The sequence below is a fragment of the Oryctolagus cuniculus genome, chromosome 3 (assembly GCF_964237555.1).
Source record: "Oryctolagus cuniculus chromosome 3, mOryCun1.1, whole genome shotgun sequence".
NCBI classification, from domain to species: domain Eukaryota; kingdom Metazoa; phylum Chordata; class Mammalia; order Lagomorpha; family Leporidae; genus Oryctolagus; species Oryctolagus cuniculus.
Window position 1 is genome coordinate 48,952,625 of NC_091434.1, and position 14,511 is coordinate 48,967,135.

Genomic DNA, 14,511 nt, shown 5'->3' on the forward strand with positions numbered 1-14,511 from the left:
GGCCTCACAAGAAAACCCACCTTGTCCTCACCTTGATCTTGGAATCTTCAAGGAGTACGAGCAAGTAAACACCTGTTATTAAGTCACGCAGTCTATGGCACTTTATCATACGGCTGCTGGGCTGACTATCAGAGAGCTCATCATAGAATCAGAGCTCTACAGTCAGGTGTAGGCTTTTACAGTCCTGAAAAGACTGGTCCTTCTGTGTTTCCCTGGCAACAGAACTAACCAGCCTCAGGTGCCATCCTGGACGATGAAATGGCACTGCACCATCAAATGCAACAGTAATGAGTAATTTTCAAGCAACACTGAAGGAACTCAGATAGGAACTGCAAGTGGAAAAGATGGCTGTGAGCGGGAAGGCTCCCTTTACATGGGTGAACTGTTCCCAGAGTTCACAGGATGCAGCTTCGTTCAGCGGGTCTTGAGCCGAGTCCTTTCCGAACTCTCCCCTGTGGGGAGCAACTCGGACTAGACTAAGTTACTGGAATTAAGACTTATTCTATGCATCTGCTCTCCCACAATATGGCGCTGGGAGAGGAGGAAATAGCTTCTACACAGCTGCCTCTCGCCAATTTGATTGACTGAGCTGCAGGAGCTGATCCTGCTCCTGATTGGAGGAGAGCAGCGTACTCGGTGTGTGGGTAGCAGAGTTGGGATTGGTGGAAGAGGACTATAAAGGAGGAGAGAGACAACATGCACCGGGAACATCTATCTGAAGGAACACCTGTGCAGCCCCCGAGAGAGCCGGCCTGCGGTGTGCCGCTCCCCCGCGGAAGTGGGGAAAGTGGCAGGGGGAACCGCCCCTTCACGGAGGTGGAAGGGTCGGTAGCCAACCCGGGAAGAACCAGCAGCAAACCCGGGGAGGGCGGAGCAGACAAAAGAACAGCGCAGGGTCCTGTGTCGTTCCTCCACGAAGAGGGGGAACGACATCCCCTAGTACACCAGACCCCCGAGGGACCCTGAAAACAGGATCCATGGTTCCAGTTCCAGCAGCTCAAACATACAGGAAGCATCTTACCTTCCAGGACTGGGTTGGACTGCAAGAGCTGTTCTTTGACTTGGTTCACTTCGGCTCCTTTTCCACAAACGGCTGCCACGTAGGACATAACGAGCTTGCTGGCCTCTGTGGACCAAAAGCAGCCATGTTAATCAACGCAGCAGAAATCCTGGGAATCTTTATTCAGGGGAGGAGAGGTGGGAAGAAGACCCGCTAATTGTGCCGTCAATGCTTTCGCTAGTAAATGTTTTGGAAACCTTTTTAGATATTTGTGCTTTCTATTGAACGGCATCTCGCGGATTGTGATATGACAGCAATTGCGCTTGAAGGCTGTCACTGGGCTTTTAAAATAAAACAACTGCTTGGCAACATAACCCATGGTACCTCGGGGGAATTATCTTCATAAAGCTCTCATGTACACTGAATCACGCATCTTGTCTATCCCTGCTGCTAGGTGAGGTAGAACTGTGCTTACAAATACCGTGTAGGGGAGAGACGCACAGGAGCCCACAGGGTGCTGAGGACTATGCTGGGAGTTTGGGTGTGTCGTCAGGGTTGGAATCCAAGTCTCCCTCTAATTTGCTTTCTGGATAATAAGGCTTAAGATGGCTGGATGACACTGTCTCCCTTTGAAAACCTTAATGTTACATCTGTGGAATACCACTGCTTCCCAGGGCACCACTCACAAAATACATCCTCCAGGGCTTAAAGCTCCTGCAGGCGTTTTCCTTGTTCTCAGGGTAAGTGTAATATACAAGCTCATAAATTACCAGGTCCTAGTGCTGCTGCCCCCGGCAGGCTGGCCTGGCTGACTGGCAGCCGGGGTTTATTACCTGCACTTCAGTGGACTCCTTGGTGCCATGTTTCCCTCGACCCACCCAATCTAGGGTGGAACTGGTCACTACAGGTTCTAGTTCTTTCTAGGCTCACCGCTCCCAGCAGTTCCCGACCTCCTGGAGCACCCTGCAACTCTGCCGACTAGATTCTGCAGGAAGTCACCTGCAGGCTTCCTTTCTCATCTCGCTGCTTCCTCAGCAGTACTTCCTGCGCCCTATCCCCACCTGCACGCACTCGCCAACATCAGGTCTATTCTTTCTTGACAAACTTCTGGCCTGCCTCACTGCCCATTATAACAAGGAGACTGAAAACACATATGGGCACAATAACTTTTACACAGTGGCAAACACACACACACACACACACACACACACACACACATATTTTTACATGAAAAGGTGAGTTTGTCTTTTAGATTAAAATGACAAGAAAAAGTCCGGGCAAGGTGGTTTTGTTTATTATGGAAATTAGGAACCTGAGAGTAGCCAGACTCCAAACTTCAGACTCATGGCTACATCGAGTTCTCAGAAAATCCTGTTCTGGTCTAAGATGGACTTGGGGAATAAGAAAAACCTCTGGTGGCTACTAGAATTCATCTGGCTTCTCAGAGTCCTTTTATGGCCCAAAAACAATGAGATCAATTTTTCCCAGGGTCAAATCTATTTAAAAATAATAATAATAATAATGGTACCACCAGCCAGATTTCTTAAAATTTGGGCTGGGCTTTTATCACCTGCCTGTTAAGCTGTACAAGCCAATGATATTTAATGATATATAAAGGTGGATTAATATAAACTGAAGTTAGAAATCACTTTTATTAATTTTAAAACCTGTTGAAGCAAATCAAATATAACTTTTAAATATAGTTGAAGGATATACTTAAGGCTTATTTTTTTTTTTTTGACAGGCAGAGTTAGAGAGACAGAGAAAGGTCTTCCTTCCATTGGTTCACTCCTCTAATGGCCGCCACAGCCAGTGCTGTGCACTGATCCGAAGCCAGGAGCCAGGAGCCAGGAGCCAGGAGCCGGGTGCAGGGACCCAAGCACCTGGGCCATCCTCCACTGCACTCCCACAGCAGAGAGCTGGCCTGGAAGAGGAGCAACCGGGACTAGTACCCGGCGCCCCAACCAGGACTAGAACCTGGGGTGCCAGCGCCGCAGGCAGAGGATTAGCCAAGTGAGCCACGGAGCCAGCCTATACTTAAGGCATATAAACAATTTACTTCCAAGACATTAAAAAAGTTTCTATGTTCAGATTCTTATTTTTGTGAATCTACAACTGGACTCACTTTAACAACTCATTTTTATAGGATTAAGAGTAGTTTTCTCTGAAGTTACTCTGCTGAAAAGAGACAACTCAACTGTTTTTCCTGACATCATACTTGATCTTTAACCCGGGTAGTTCATGAGACAGCACTACTTTAGAGAAATAAGCAAAACACTACAAAGACCAGGTTGCAAGTCCAACGTCACCAAGGGGCAGTTTCCGTAATATTTCCCCATGCTGGAAACAGGTGTGGTGACCTCACGAGGACTGCTGCTTCATTCCCTTGTGTGCTTCAGTTCTAATTAATTCAGATCTATGTTCAAAGATGTATATATTTGTACAAATCAAATGTTGACATAATAACCTCTTTAAAGGAAATAGATTGTATTTCTGGAAAAAAAAAAAACACAAGAATTGGATATCATCTTCCATATTTCCAAGGCCTGTTTTTGTGCTACGCTGACCAGAAAACATAGAAACCCTGGCATTTAAAGCTGGCAAGATGTCACGACTTTGCTTAGAATCCATTCTTGGTTCATCTTCTCTAACTCAGACACTTTACATACGCAAATTTATATGTATCATGTTTGAAGACATTAAATCTTAAAATTTTTCCACAGGCAAATAAAATAGGAAGTCTCTAAAGTTAAAAATTTCTCAACAGAAAACAGGATAACACCTAGTATTTAACATACACACCACACCAATGGACAACTGGCTGAAAGAAACACTTCTGGGTTGGAACATCCAGATCAGAAGTCACTTCTACAAATAGCAGAAAGTGGTTATGCACGATTCCCTATGATTCTGGGATTTTAATGTCCTGTAAGGGCTTGGCATAACCACAATCTCTGTACTCTCTGGCACTCTGCTCTGTGTTCTAACAATACTGTGATGGAATTATCATAATTGTAGAATTACACAAACCCACCTATAGTAATTGTTCAATGAAAGAGAACACTATGAAATAGCAGTGGGTGAATGAGGAAAGGAAAACACATTTCAAGGACAGAGATTTGCGACCATGAAGACAAAAGCGTGGGAATCTCCAGAGACATCAAAACCTTGGCACATCAACTATTGTGCTGGGGGGGCGGGGGGCAGGGGGGGCGGGATACAAGCAAGGTTTTTGCTTTTTGGAGTTTTTCATAGACCTTCTAATGAATTTTTCCAAAAGTCAACAGATCTACAAATGTATCTACAGACGCAGGTAACATCATTTATGTCACATCTAGATCACATGTATAACAGAGCATATAGAAGGAGTCTGACACACATGCACAGAGATAATTTATCTCTATACCTCTCTTACCTCTTCATTTATAATACACAAGTCTTTGTAGGGATTGAGCTGGTAGTTCAGACACAAACACAGTCCAGAGACTCAAATGAACGAGGCCCTGTCTGTGTACAACAGAACAAGCACTCTGGTGCTTAGAGGAACACTTCTTGCAGTCCTGAGTCTGCTGTGTGGCAACATAACCCAGCTGCAGCACCTGCAAACTGATCTGACAGGCAGCCAAGAACCGTCCCAATCCCAGTACAAAATATATGGAGGAAGGAAGGAATACAGCAGGAAGTAGCTCTAAAGACAGATCATCGTCCCTCTACCCCTCTTGGACTTTTGGGGCCAGTGTAATCCCATATAAACCCTGCTTTATAAAAAACAAAAGAGGGGAATGTTAGGAAACTGGCGCAGTTGTAGCCAGGTGGCCGCATGGCCCAGCTACCTGAGCCAGGCTCCACCCCCATCCTAATGGGATTCGCTGCTCCTGCTTCCCTGCCCGCCCTCAGGCGAAGTTTTAAAAGGGCCTGTTCCTGCACACGTGCTCTCTCGGTCCTTCTCTCCTGCGCTCTCTTGGCTTCTCCTCTCTCTTCTCCCTCCTCTGTCTCTCTCTCTTACAGTCTCCTTCTCTCTTTTTCCTTCGCCGGCCCTTCACTCCGGTCTGTAGGGTGTTCCCCAATAAACCCTTTCCCTTAAAAAAAAAAAAATACATGGAGTTTGCAGGCCAGCACTGTGGCACGGGGGTTAAGTCACCACCTATGACATGAGCATCCGACTTTGGAGTACTCCTTTGTCTCTGTCCCTCCATCTTTTGTCCCCATTTTCCCCCTTTGTCACGCTGCCTTTCAAATAAATGCACAAACAAAAGAAAACAAGGCACAGGGCTTGCAATGAGAGATGCAGGCTTGACCACAGAGACACCATCATGGCTGGTGACAGTTTTCACTGAAAGAAAACTATGTCACCTGCTTCTGAAAGAGCCCCTCGCCCCCAAGTCCCTCATAATTCACATAAAACATGTGGATTGAGGAGGGCCCTTCTCACACGGGGAAGACACAAAACAAAACAAAAGCCAGCTATGCTCTGGCCTTGAGTCGCTTAGCTATTCTGCTTTCACACGGGTGTCTTCAGCAGTGCGAACCACCAAAGTCAGCAGCACTGCTGTCGCTGGCAGACTCAAGGCACTACCGCAGATGGAAAGTAGGGCAAGGTTATTTGGGGTTTAGAAGCAAAGGTTTTGATGAGCAAGGCAGGCTGCACAAGTCTCCCTGCAGACAGCTGACAAGTGCCCAGAAATTGATGTCACCGCCAAGTCAGGAACCAACTCATTCATAATGTTTTCGGATGTCAGGATCATCTTCTCGGGCCCAGAGATTTATGGTGATGTCCTTGGAAAAACAGGATGGTGCCGCTCCTGTAGCCCGCTGTCGGTGCTTGAGTGGTTCCCCATAAACCGTGCGTATTCCTGGCTCTGAACTGGGAGTTCATTGCCTGGAAAGGCTTGGGCACTTTTATGAGGCATGATGAATTTTTTATTGAGCACAGCAGTAATGAATTAAATAGCACCCCAACGGACTCCAACAGTTCACGCCTCTCCCTAAGCGCCCACTTTATATAACCCTGCAGCTTAAGCGTGTCGCCAGTGTGCAAGGCCTATATCATCATCATCTGCCGAGGGGGCTTATGACCTAGTTAAGTTAATTACTTCTTATAAGATGAGCTCTCTAACACTACACGGTAGTTCTATATAAAGTAATGAGGAAAGATCCTTTTAGTACATGTAGAATACACAGCACATCCGGGCCCCGAAACTGTCATGATCATGAATCAGATGTGACATCTCAAGGATGACCCAGTACCCTGCTTTGCTCAGAGCCGAGATGAGCCCATGCCCACCCAACACTCCTCGTACCACTGGTCTATTACCTTCCATCATTTTGTCTTCCCAGAGTGACGGTCATGAAACAGACTCCAAACACCACATGAATTCTATGCTCTACTCCGTTTTACACTTTGTAAAAATTGGTTTTTATTTTTACTGGAACGGCAGAGAGCTCTCCCATCTACTGGTTCACTCCCAGCTCACCCACGAGTGGCGAAGACCCAACTACTTGCACATTAGCAGGACTGGGAATGGAGAGCAGAGCTGTACCTCGAATCCAGGTGCTCCAGGGTGGATGTGGGCTCCCCACGCAGCAGCTTAACTGTTACCGATCTCCTGCCTCACACTCATTTCATAGCCTAATGACAATTTTCATCTATTGGCTCACTCTGCAGGTGACACAATGGCCAGGGATGTGCCAAGCTGAAGCCAGGAGCTAGAAGTTTCTTCTGGGTGTTCACACGGGTAGCAGGGGTCCAAGCACTTGAGCCACATTCTGCTGCTCTCCCTGGCCAATCACAGGGAGTTGAATCAGCCGGGGCACAAACAGGCACCCATATGGGATGCCAGAGTTGCAGGCGGCAGCCTCACCTGCTATACCAAAATGCTGGGCCTCGGTATAATGACAATTTAAAATCAGGGTAGGGACTGGGCATTTTGCTTTGTGCCTAGGCTCAATTCTCATCTCTGGCTCCTGACTCCAGCTCTGATGGCTCAAGTGACTGGGTCCCTGCTACCCACCTGGAAGACCTGGATTTTACGTTTCCAACTCCTGGCTTCAGCCCCTGCCCAGCTCCAACTGTTGCAGTCATTCTGGAGTAAACCAGCGGATGGGAGCTCTCTCTCCTCTTTCTCACTCTCTTTACACCTCAAATAAGTGTTATTTTTTTTCCAGAAAATATAAAGTCACGGTAAAATCTGAAGGCATTTTTGAGTTACTCGTTTTAAAAGACATAAAACTGGGAAAAGACAGGAATAAGTCAACAATACAAAGTGTGTCTCTGCCGACTGACTGATAGGGAGGAGATGCTGGAAGTTACACGGGTTACCAGCTGGCGAAGTGTGTAGCTGAGTGTGTCTACAGATTTTATTTATTTGAAACTCAGAGTTAGAGAGACAGAAAGACAGATCCAGAGAGAACTCTTCCACCTGCTGGTTCATTCTCAAAATGGCTGCAACGGATGGAGCTGGGCCAGGTTGAAGCCAGGAACCAGGAGCTTCTTCCAGGTCTCCCATGCAGCACAGGGGCCCAAGGACTTGGTCCATCTTCCACTGCTTTCCCATGTGCATTAGCAAGGAGCTGGCTAGGAATAGCCGGGACGCGAACCAGTGCCTATATGGGATGCTGGTGCTGCAGGTGGTGGCTTTACCCACTACTCCACAACACCAATCCCAACAGCAGTGGCAGAGGCCTCCCAGCAATCAGAGGGTTAGTGCTGAGGGGCGGCTGGAGCCAACACGGAGGTCCGTCACAGACCTACGGAACACAGCAGCTCAACACCAAGATCAACGCTGCCAGTGAGACAGGGTTACGCCGAGAATACGACCCAAGGACTAGCACAACCTCGCATTGCCACTGAGCTACACATGACAGCTGGCTTTCAATAGCCCATAGGAAGCTGTGAGTCTGCTTTGTTTCTTGGAGTTAAAGGAAAAAAAAAACAAAAACAGGGTGCATGTTTTTAATGTCCTATTTCATTTCCCTAGTATCGGCGAGTCACACAGGGGCAGTAGGGGAGGCGCAGCTCCGGGTGATGGTGGTCCCGCCTCAAGCCCGCAGCAGCACGACTCCCAAAGCTGTGCAGTTTTATGATGGAGAGCAAAGGCCTCCCAAGAAGGCCCAAATCCAGGGAATCCAGCGGTGACTGGCACGCTGAGACCAACAGGGCCAGCTACTGACGAGGAAGACATCAAGAGAGGAGAAAGCCGCAAAACAGAACCACCTCCAAGCTGGAGCAAGGGTTCCCCCGCTCCCCCGGAGGAAGGGCGGGGCTTTCTCCGCAGACAGTGAACGCCCGCCCTCTGAGCGGCCTCACCCAGGAGCTGGGGACGGAAGACTCGGGAGCACACCAGCAGAGAGCCTGGCCAGCAGCTCTGAGGACCGGGTCATGTGCAGATTCGCACAACCAGACCAGTGACCGCCACTCACTTGGGAACAAATGGGTACAATGAGAATACTCAAAAACAATTAATAGACCTATACCATTAGTCATGAAAACTGAGTGAAGACCCTCGAGAACTGAAGCAGCCTAGGACGATTTCCGTGTCTTCTTCCAAGTGAAAATAAGAAGGGGCCTGTGTGAAATGAACCCGGGGGCTTGCAGATGAGCGGGCACTGCAAGAAGCTCACGGAATGTGGAACTAAAAGATAAGCTTATTTGGATACAATTTTTGCAATCTATGGATAAGCGGGATCTTCACAGACCTCACAAAAATGCATGTTTTGAAAAAACTATGCAAGATTTCAATATAACCTTAACTTTAAAATACCCTCATATAATGGTCAGGTGTGAGACACCACAGCAATTCAAAGGCATTCTGGCAATGGGGAGTTGTTAACCTGTCTTGCCACTATTTGCACCGGTCAACCAAGCAAGAGCTATACTAGAACCACATTCATTTCACATGACAAAAACGGCCAGGGACAAGGAAGGGACAAAGGCATTCTCCCAAGGTGCCCCGGTCCTGCTGAGGTTTCCACAATGACAAACGAGACCTGAATGGCCAAAGGTCTCCGTCAAAAGAGATTAGAGGTGGGCAACAGAGGAAGACACCACCCCCACCCCCACCCCCACCCCTCCCGCCGGGCGCTACTACGCAGTCCTCATGGAAGAAAATGGCCAGTGGCTTAGATGAGAGTCTCCACATGGGTACAAGGAGAAGGAAGCAGCAGCCTGGCCTGATATATGGTCTACAGACAGAACTGACAAGAGGAGAAAATAGATTTAATGTGGGAAGTAGAAGGAAGAAATCAAAGATACTTACATTGGTGGCTTGAGTAACTGGGGTGACAAGTGGTCCCATTTACTGGGATCAGAAAGTTTGGTTATAGGAGGATAAAGAGAGAAATCAAGAGCTCCATTCTGTTAACACTGAGTTTGAGACTATCTGAGGCTTCCACAAGGAGATGTCAGGTAGGTACTAGATAATTTAGCTGGAAGATCAGACACGTGGTACTGGCTGGAAGGACAGACACAAAAAGCACTAAGAGGCCCAGAGAAGAGCTGAGACTACCAAAGGAGAGAATGTGAAAAGATAAAGGCAGACACCCGGAGTTAAGCAAAACAACCAATTAACTTTCAGTGGGATGAACCTGTATTTTGAGCAATTTGCATTCAGATGAGCCTTTGGCCTGGCCCTGTTTGGTGTTTTTAATTACTTAGGCATGAGGCTGGCTCCTTGGATGGGGAACGAAATTCATTCAATTATTTGAATATGTGCTTATTCGCCTACTGTGTGCAGGCATTAAACTAGTTTGTAGAGTTACAAAACAAAATCCTTGGGGCCAGCACTGTGGCGTAGTAAGTTAAGCCTCCACCTGTGATGCTGGCATCCCATGTGGGATTCCCGGTTAGATTCCCGGCTGCTCCACTTCCGATCCAGCTCTCTGCTTGCGGCCCGGGAAGGCAGTAGAAGATGGCCCAGGTCCCCGGAAGAAGCTCCTGGCTCCTGGCTCCTGGCTTCAGATTGGCCCAGCTCTGGCCATTGTGGCCACTTGGGGAGTACACCAGTGGATAGACGACCTCTTTGACTCTCCCACTGTCTGTAACTCTGCCTCTCAAATAAAAATAAACAAATCTTTTTTACAAAACAAACAAAAGACATGAGACAGGTTGAAGGAAACCGTCCAACATGGGGAATGGCCATATGGCACTCAAACAGATCCGTTCAGGGGATGGAGGTGCAGCTTAGCACACTGGATAAAAGCGGGAACTCCCCAGCTAACTACTGGCATTCAAAAACCCAGCTCTGGCATGCGCGTCTGGCACAGCAGTCAAGACGCCACTTGGGATGCCCGCGTTCCACACTGGAGAGCCCGGTTTGCGTTCCAGCTCTTCTGCTTCCAATCCAGGTCTCCACTAACATGCATCCTGGGAGGCAGCAGATAATGGCTCAAGGCCTGAGTCCCGGCCACCCATATGCACACCCAGCTGGAGTACTGGGCTCCTGGCTGGCCCAGCTCTGCCTGTTGTGAGCATTTGAGGGAATGAATCAGTGGAAAAGCTCTTTCTTTGTCCCTTTCAAAAAAAAATCAAAATTAAAATTTCCTTTTAAGCTTCAAAATTCCAGTTCCGCCACTTACCGTGTAAAGTTTAGGCAAATGGCTTTTCTGTATCTCAATTTTCCCATCATAAAAATGGGGATAATAACAATCAGTGCACGTATATATGTAATGTGCTAAATAAGCACAATGCTCAGCATGTGGCGAGTACTCAGAAAGGCCTACCTGCTATTATTAGTATTACCCATAGCAGGACACAGGTCCTTCACCGCACTCACGTTTCTTAAAGGGCTATAATGATTACAATTAACAAAAACATTCTTAAAGTCTACATATAATTTTAAAATAGTATTGTTAATACTAGATTAAGATGTGACCTAACAGGGGTTAATGTGCAACAAATCTAAACCTTTCTTGGGGAAAGCCCACTATGAGTCAACATCAATTATGTTAATAGAAGCCACGGTCCACACTGAGAGGCTAATAGTTCCACCTTGTTAAGAGGAACAAACCTGAAGCACTCTGTTTACTTCTTGGTTTGCAACTTTTTGAAGCACATGGACAAGTGCAGTTGCTTCCTAAACAGCAGGACTGTGTACACGTGGTACCTGTGAACAAGATCCTCTTCTGTGGTTACACGCTCTCTCCCATAAGCACCCTGGACTCTTCCTTCACCACACTTGTTTCATATGGAATCCATATGAACATGTGCATACTACACATGCGTTTGTATTGCACAGAGTTGCTTGCTTCTCTTACCAGGCTCCAAACACAAGCAGCCAAGAACGGTGTCTGGCTCACGAATGTGTCACTCCTATCTGTCACAGTACCTTTCATCAGTGACTGGTCTTTTTTTTCTGGATGAGTGAATACATGAATGCATAGTGCATGACAAATTTTTGAAGTGATTTTTTTTTTTCCCTAAGAAAACACAATGGTTGATTTTGAATAACTATCCTATGGAAGAAAAGGCAGAACTATCTGGTAAGGTTCCAGACAGCAGAGGTAAGACGAAAGAGCAGAGGAGAAATTCAACTCTAGGAACCTGTAGAACAAAGTCCATGGGTCGCCTTACAAAGCAGTGAGCCCTCCCTCACTGCAGGAAGGAGTCTGGCTGTCCATGTGGAGGGTCCTACAGTAGATTCTCTACAACTAAGATCTCTCCCAAGTACACCCTATGATGCTTTCTGCTACTTAGATTCTTACAGGCCAGTCCCTTTCCCTCCGACTCTGCCCATCCAGCCCTGGATCCTGTACAACCCAGCAGGGAGAGGACACCGTGTCCCCACAGGACTCACGAAGGGCACCAGGTTCATGGATCTGACCACTGCTTCTTCAGCTACACAGGGGAGCAGGGAGGAGTCCTAGAAGATCAGTGGAGGAAGAACAGGCATGGGAAGCAATGCTCTTTCAAAGGAGATACGAGACTTCCAAGGCACAAATCTAAGAGCTTGTGAATGAAAGGGATTTTGTGAGGTGATTTTCTTCTCTTATCCCTGGGGACTGCAAATGTGTAACTCTGATAACTAAGTAGACAGACAAGGAGGAGACTTTAAAAATCCTACCTCTACATACCAAAAGATACAACAATCATCAAATTCTCATCTATAAAGCAAATGTTTTACAGAAGGAACATCTCTCTCACCCTCCACCTCCTTCCTTGAACTTTAAGTCCCATCAAAGAGACCCAAGGTCAACAGTGGTTTTAACCCTTGCAAGTCTGTACCAGAGAGCGTAGCTCCTTTGAATCTTTTCCAAGTTAATTAGGTACTATGGGTAAAATCCCTTTCTCCTTCAAAGTAACAAATCATATGAAATGCATTCATTAAAAGTACAGGGGGGAAAAAAGCATAACTCCTTTTATTTTATGGAGAGGTTGTCAGGCATCTAAAAAAAATATACTATACAAAAAAAAAATTCTCAGTTCTTCAGAGCAGAGGAAGACTCTAGAATAAAATTAAGCCTTTCCCCTGGCGCCTTCTCTCACTGTTCAGCACAGATGAGATGTGGTTGTGGCCTCCCAACTCCAGAATAGGTTAGCATTCCTTGAGGACAGGACCACACTGCAGTCCTCTGGCAACTTGCAGGAAAGGTAAAGACCTTGAAGCACCCAGAGACTGTGCTAAAAAACCCTAGGATCCATCACTGCACTCTGCTGTGGGTTAAAAGCCTTTTGGTACCCACAGGGACCTTGCGTCTTCACTGGAGAGATGAGGCAAGTCCTTCCCTGCGAGCACCCACTGCTCCAAAGCAGTACCTCCTGCAAAGGAACGGACAGTGGTCCTGTGACACGGGTCTCCACCTGCCCCTCTGCTGTCCTCATTCTGGGCAGCTGTTCCTTCTGCAGACAAGGTCAGGTTGGTCGGTGGTGGCCTTACCTGTTTTTCCTGCTCCACTTTCCCCAGTAATGAGAATACACTGGTCTTTATCTTGATCACGTAGGGATCGGTAAGCTTCATCCGACAGGGCAAAGCTGCAGGGGAGAATGGAGAAAAAAAGTCCTTAGAATTCAGCTTATGATTATGTGTTTATCAGATGGAACCACAGGCTCTTGAAAGGGCCACTCTGATGTGTAATGGCAAGCAAACTGGGCCGGCGCCGTAGCTCAATAGGCTAATCCTCCGCCTGTGGCGCTGGCACACCAGGGTCTAGTCCCGGTTGGGGCGCCGGATTCTGTCCCGGTTGCCCCTCTTCCAGGCCAGCTCTCTGTTGTGGCCCGGGAGTGCAGCGGAGGATGGCCCAAGTGCTTGGGCCCTGCACCTGCATGGGAGACCAGGAAAAGCACCTGGCTCCTGGCTTCGGATCAGCGCGATGCACCGGCCGCGGTGGCCATTGGAGGGTGAACCAACGGCAAATAGGAAGACCTTTCTCTCTGTCTCTCTCTCTCTCACTGTCCACTCTGCCTGTCAAAAATAAAAAAATAAAAAAAAAAGAAAGCAAACTGAGATACCACATTTTATTTCCTTCAAGTTCTTAAAATAAATAAATAAAACAATCCTTGTGGTCCATATTACCTTTCCCCATGTTTTCTCCATTAATGAAAATGATATCGATTTGTAATACTTGGAGGAGAGACCTCACATAATCCCTTTGTTATCATCATGGCTCTTTTTATTAAAAGCTAGCTATGGGGCTGGTGTTGTGGCACCAGTGGGTTAAGCTGCCACCTGTGATGCCGGCATCTCATATGGACACTAGTTCAAGTCCTAGCTGCTCTAGTTCCAATCCAGCTCCCCACTAATGAGCCTGGGAAAGCAGTGGAAGATGCCCAAGTGCCAACCACATGGAAAACCTGGATGGAGTTCCAGGCTAACTTCAGCCTGGCCCAGCCCCAGCCATTGCAGCCATTTGGGGAGTGAACCAGAAGATGGAAGACCTCTCTGTTATTCTTTCAAACACATAAATACATGTTTAAAAAAATAATTAAAATCTAGGTAGTTCAAAGAACCAAAGAGAAAATCTTCTGTCACATGCGTACAATTAGACAACATTGAGTCTTTTTTTTAGGACCATACGACAATACAATGAGGAAACCACTCCTATCAATACATGGGAGTTTTAATTAAAACAATAAGGGAAAAAACTCTTTTCAAACATTAGGAACATACTATCAAATACCAAATAACTGACATTACTACCACTGAGCTAAATCTAGAACTCACCTTTACAAACAACAGAAACCCTAACAGCTACCAGAGGCAGAGTGCTACTATTAGGCTAACCATGGTTCTTGTCCTGAAGGCCCCCCAAGCTCACCCTGCCTTAGGAAGACAAAGAACCTCTTATCAAGGAAGGGAGGTCAGGCCTTCACCTCCTCAAAATCTACTAATACAGTAAACTTGGCCCCTCCCAGCTAACTGGAAAATAACCCTAACAACATGATAATGTATTTACGATAGGTAAAGTTCCTCTTCTAATTGATGGATTACTATATACTCTTTTAGGGTCTATGGTCAGGAAGAAGCTAGGAATGAAGACAGAGTTAATAGCTGGCCCTTTCTTTCATGAGTTCTCTGTCA

General features: G+C 46.9%; 1 protein-coding gene across 10 annotated transcripts in view; it reads right to left on the reverse strand.

Moving 5' to 3' along the window:
- The window catches only part of MYO1B (myosin IB), a 189,605-nt gene that overhangs the window by 80,535 nt on the left and 94,559 nt on the right, over positions 1-14,511 (reverse strand). For all 10 annotated transcript variants that reach the window (XM_070070449.1, XM_008258850.4, XM_070070455.1 and 7 more), the window contains exons 4-5: positions 12,871-12,965; positions 1,022-1,126 (exon numbers count right to left, since the gene is read on the reverse strand). In XM_070070449.1, the coding sequence (XP_069926550.1) occupies positions 1,022-1,126; positions 12,871-12,965 (200 nt within the window). The remainder of the gene's footprint in view (positions 1-1,021; positions 1,127-12,870; positions 12,966-14,511) is intronic.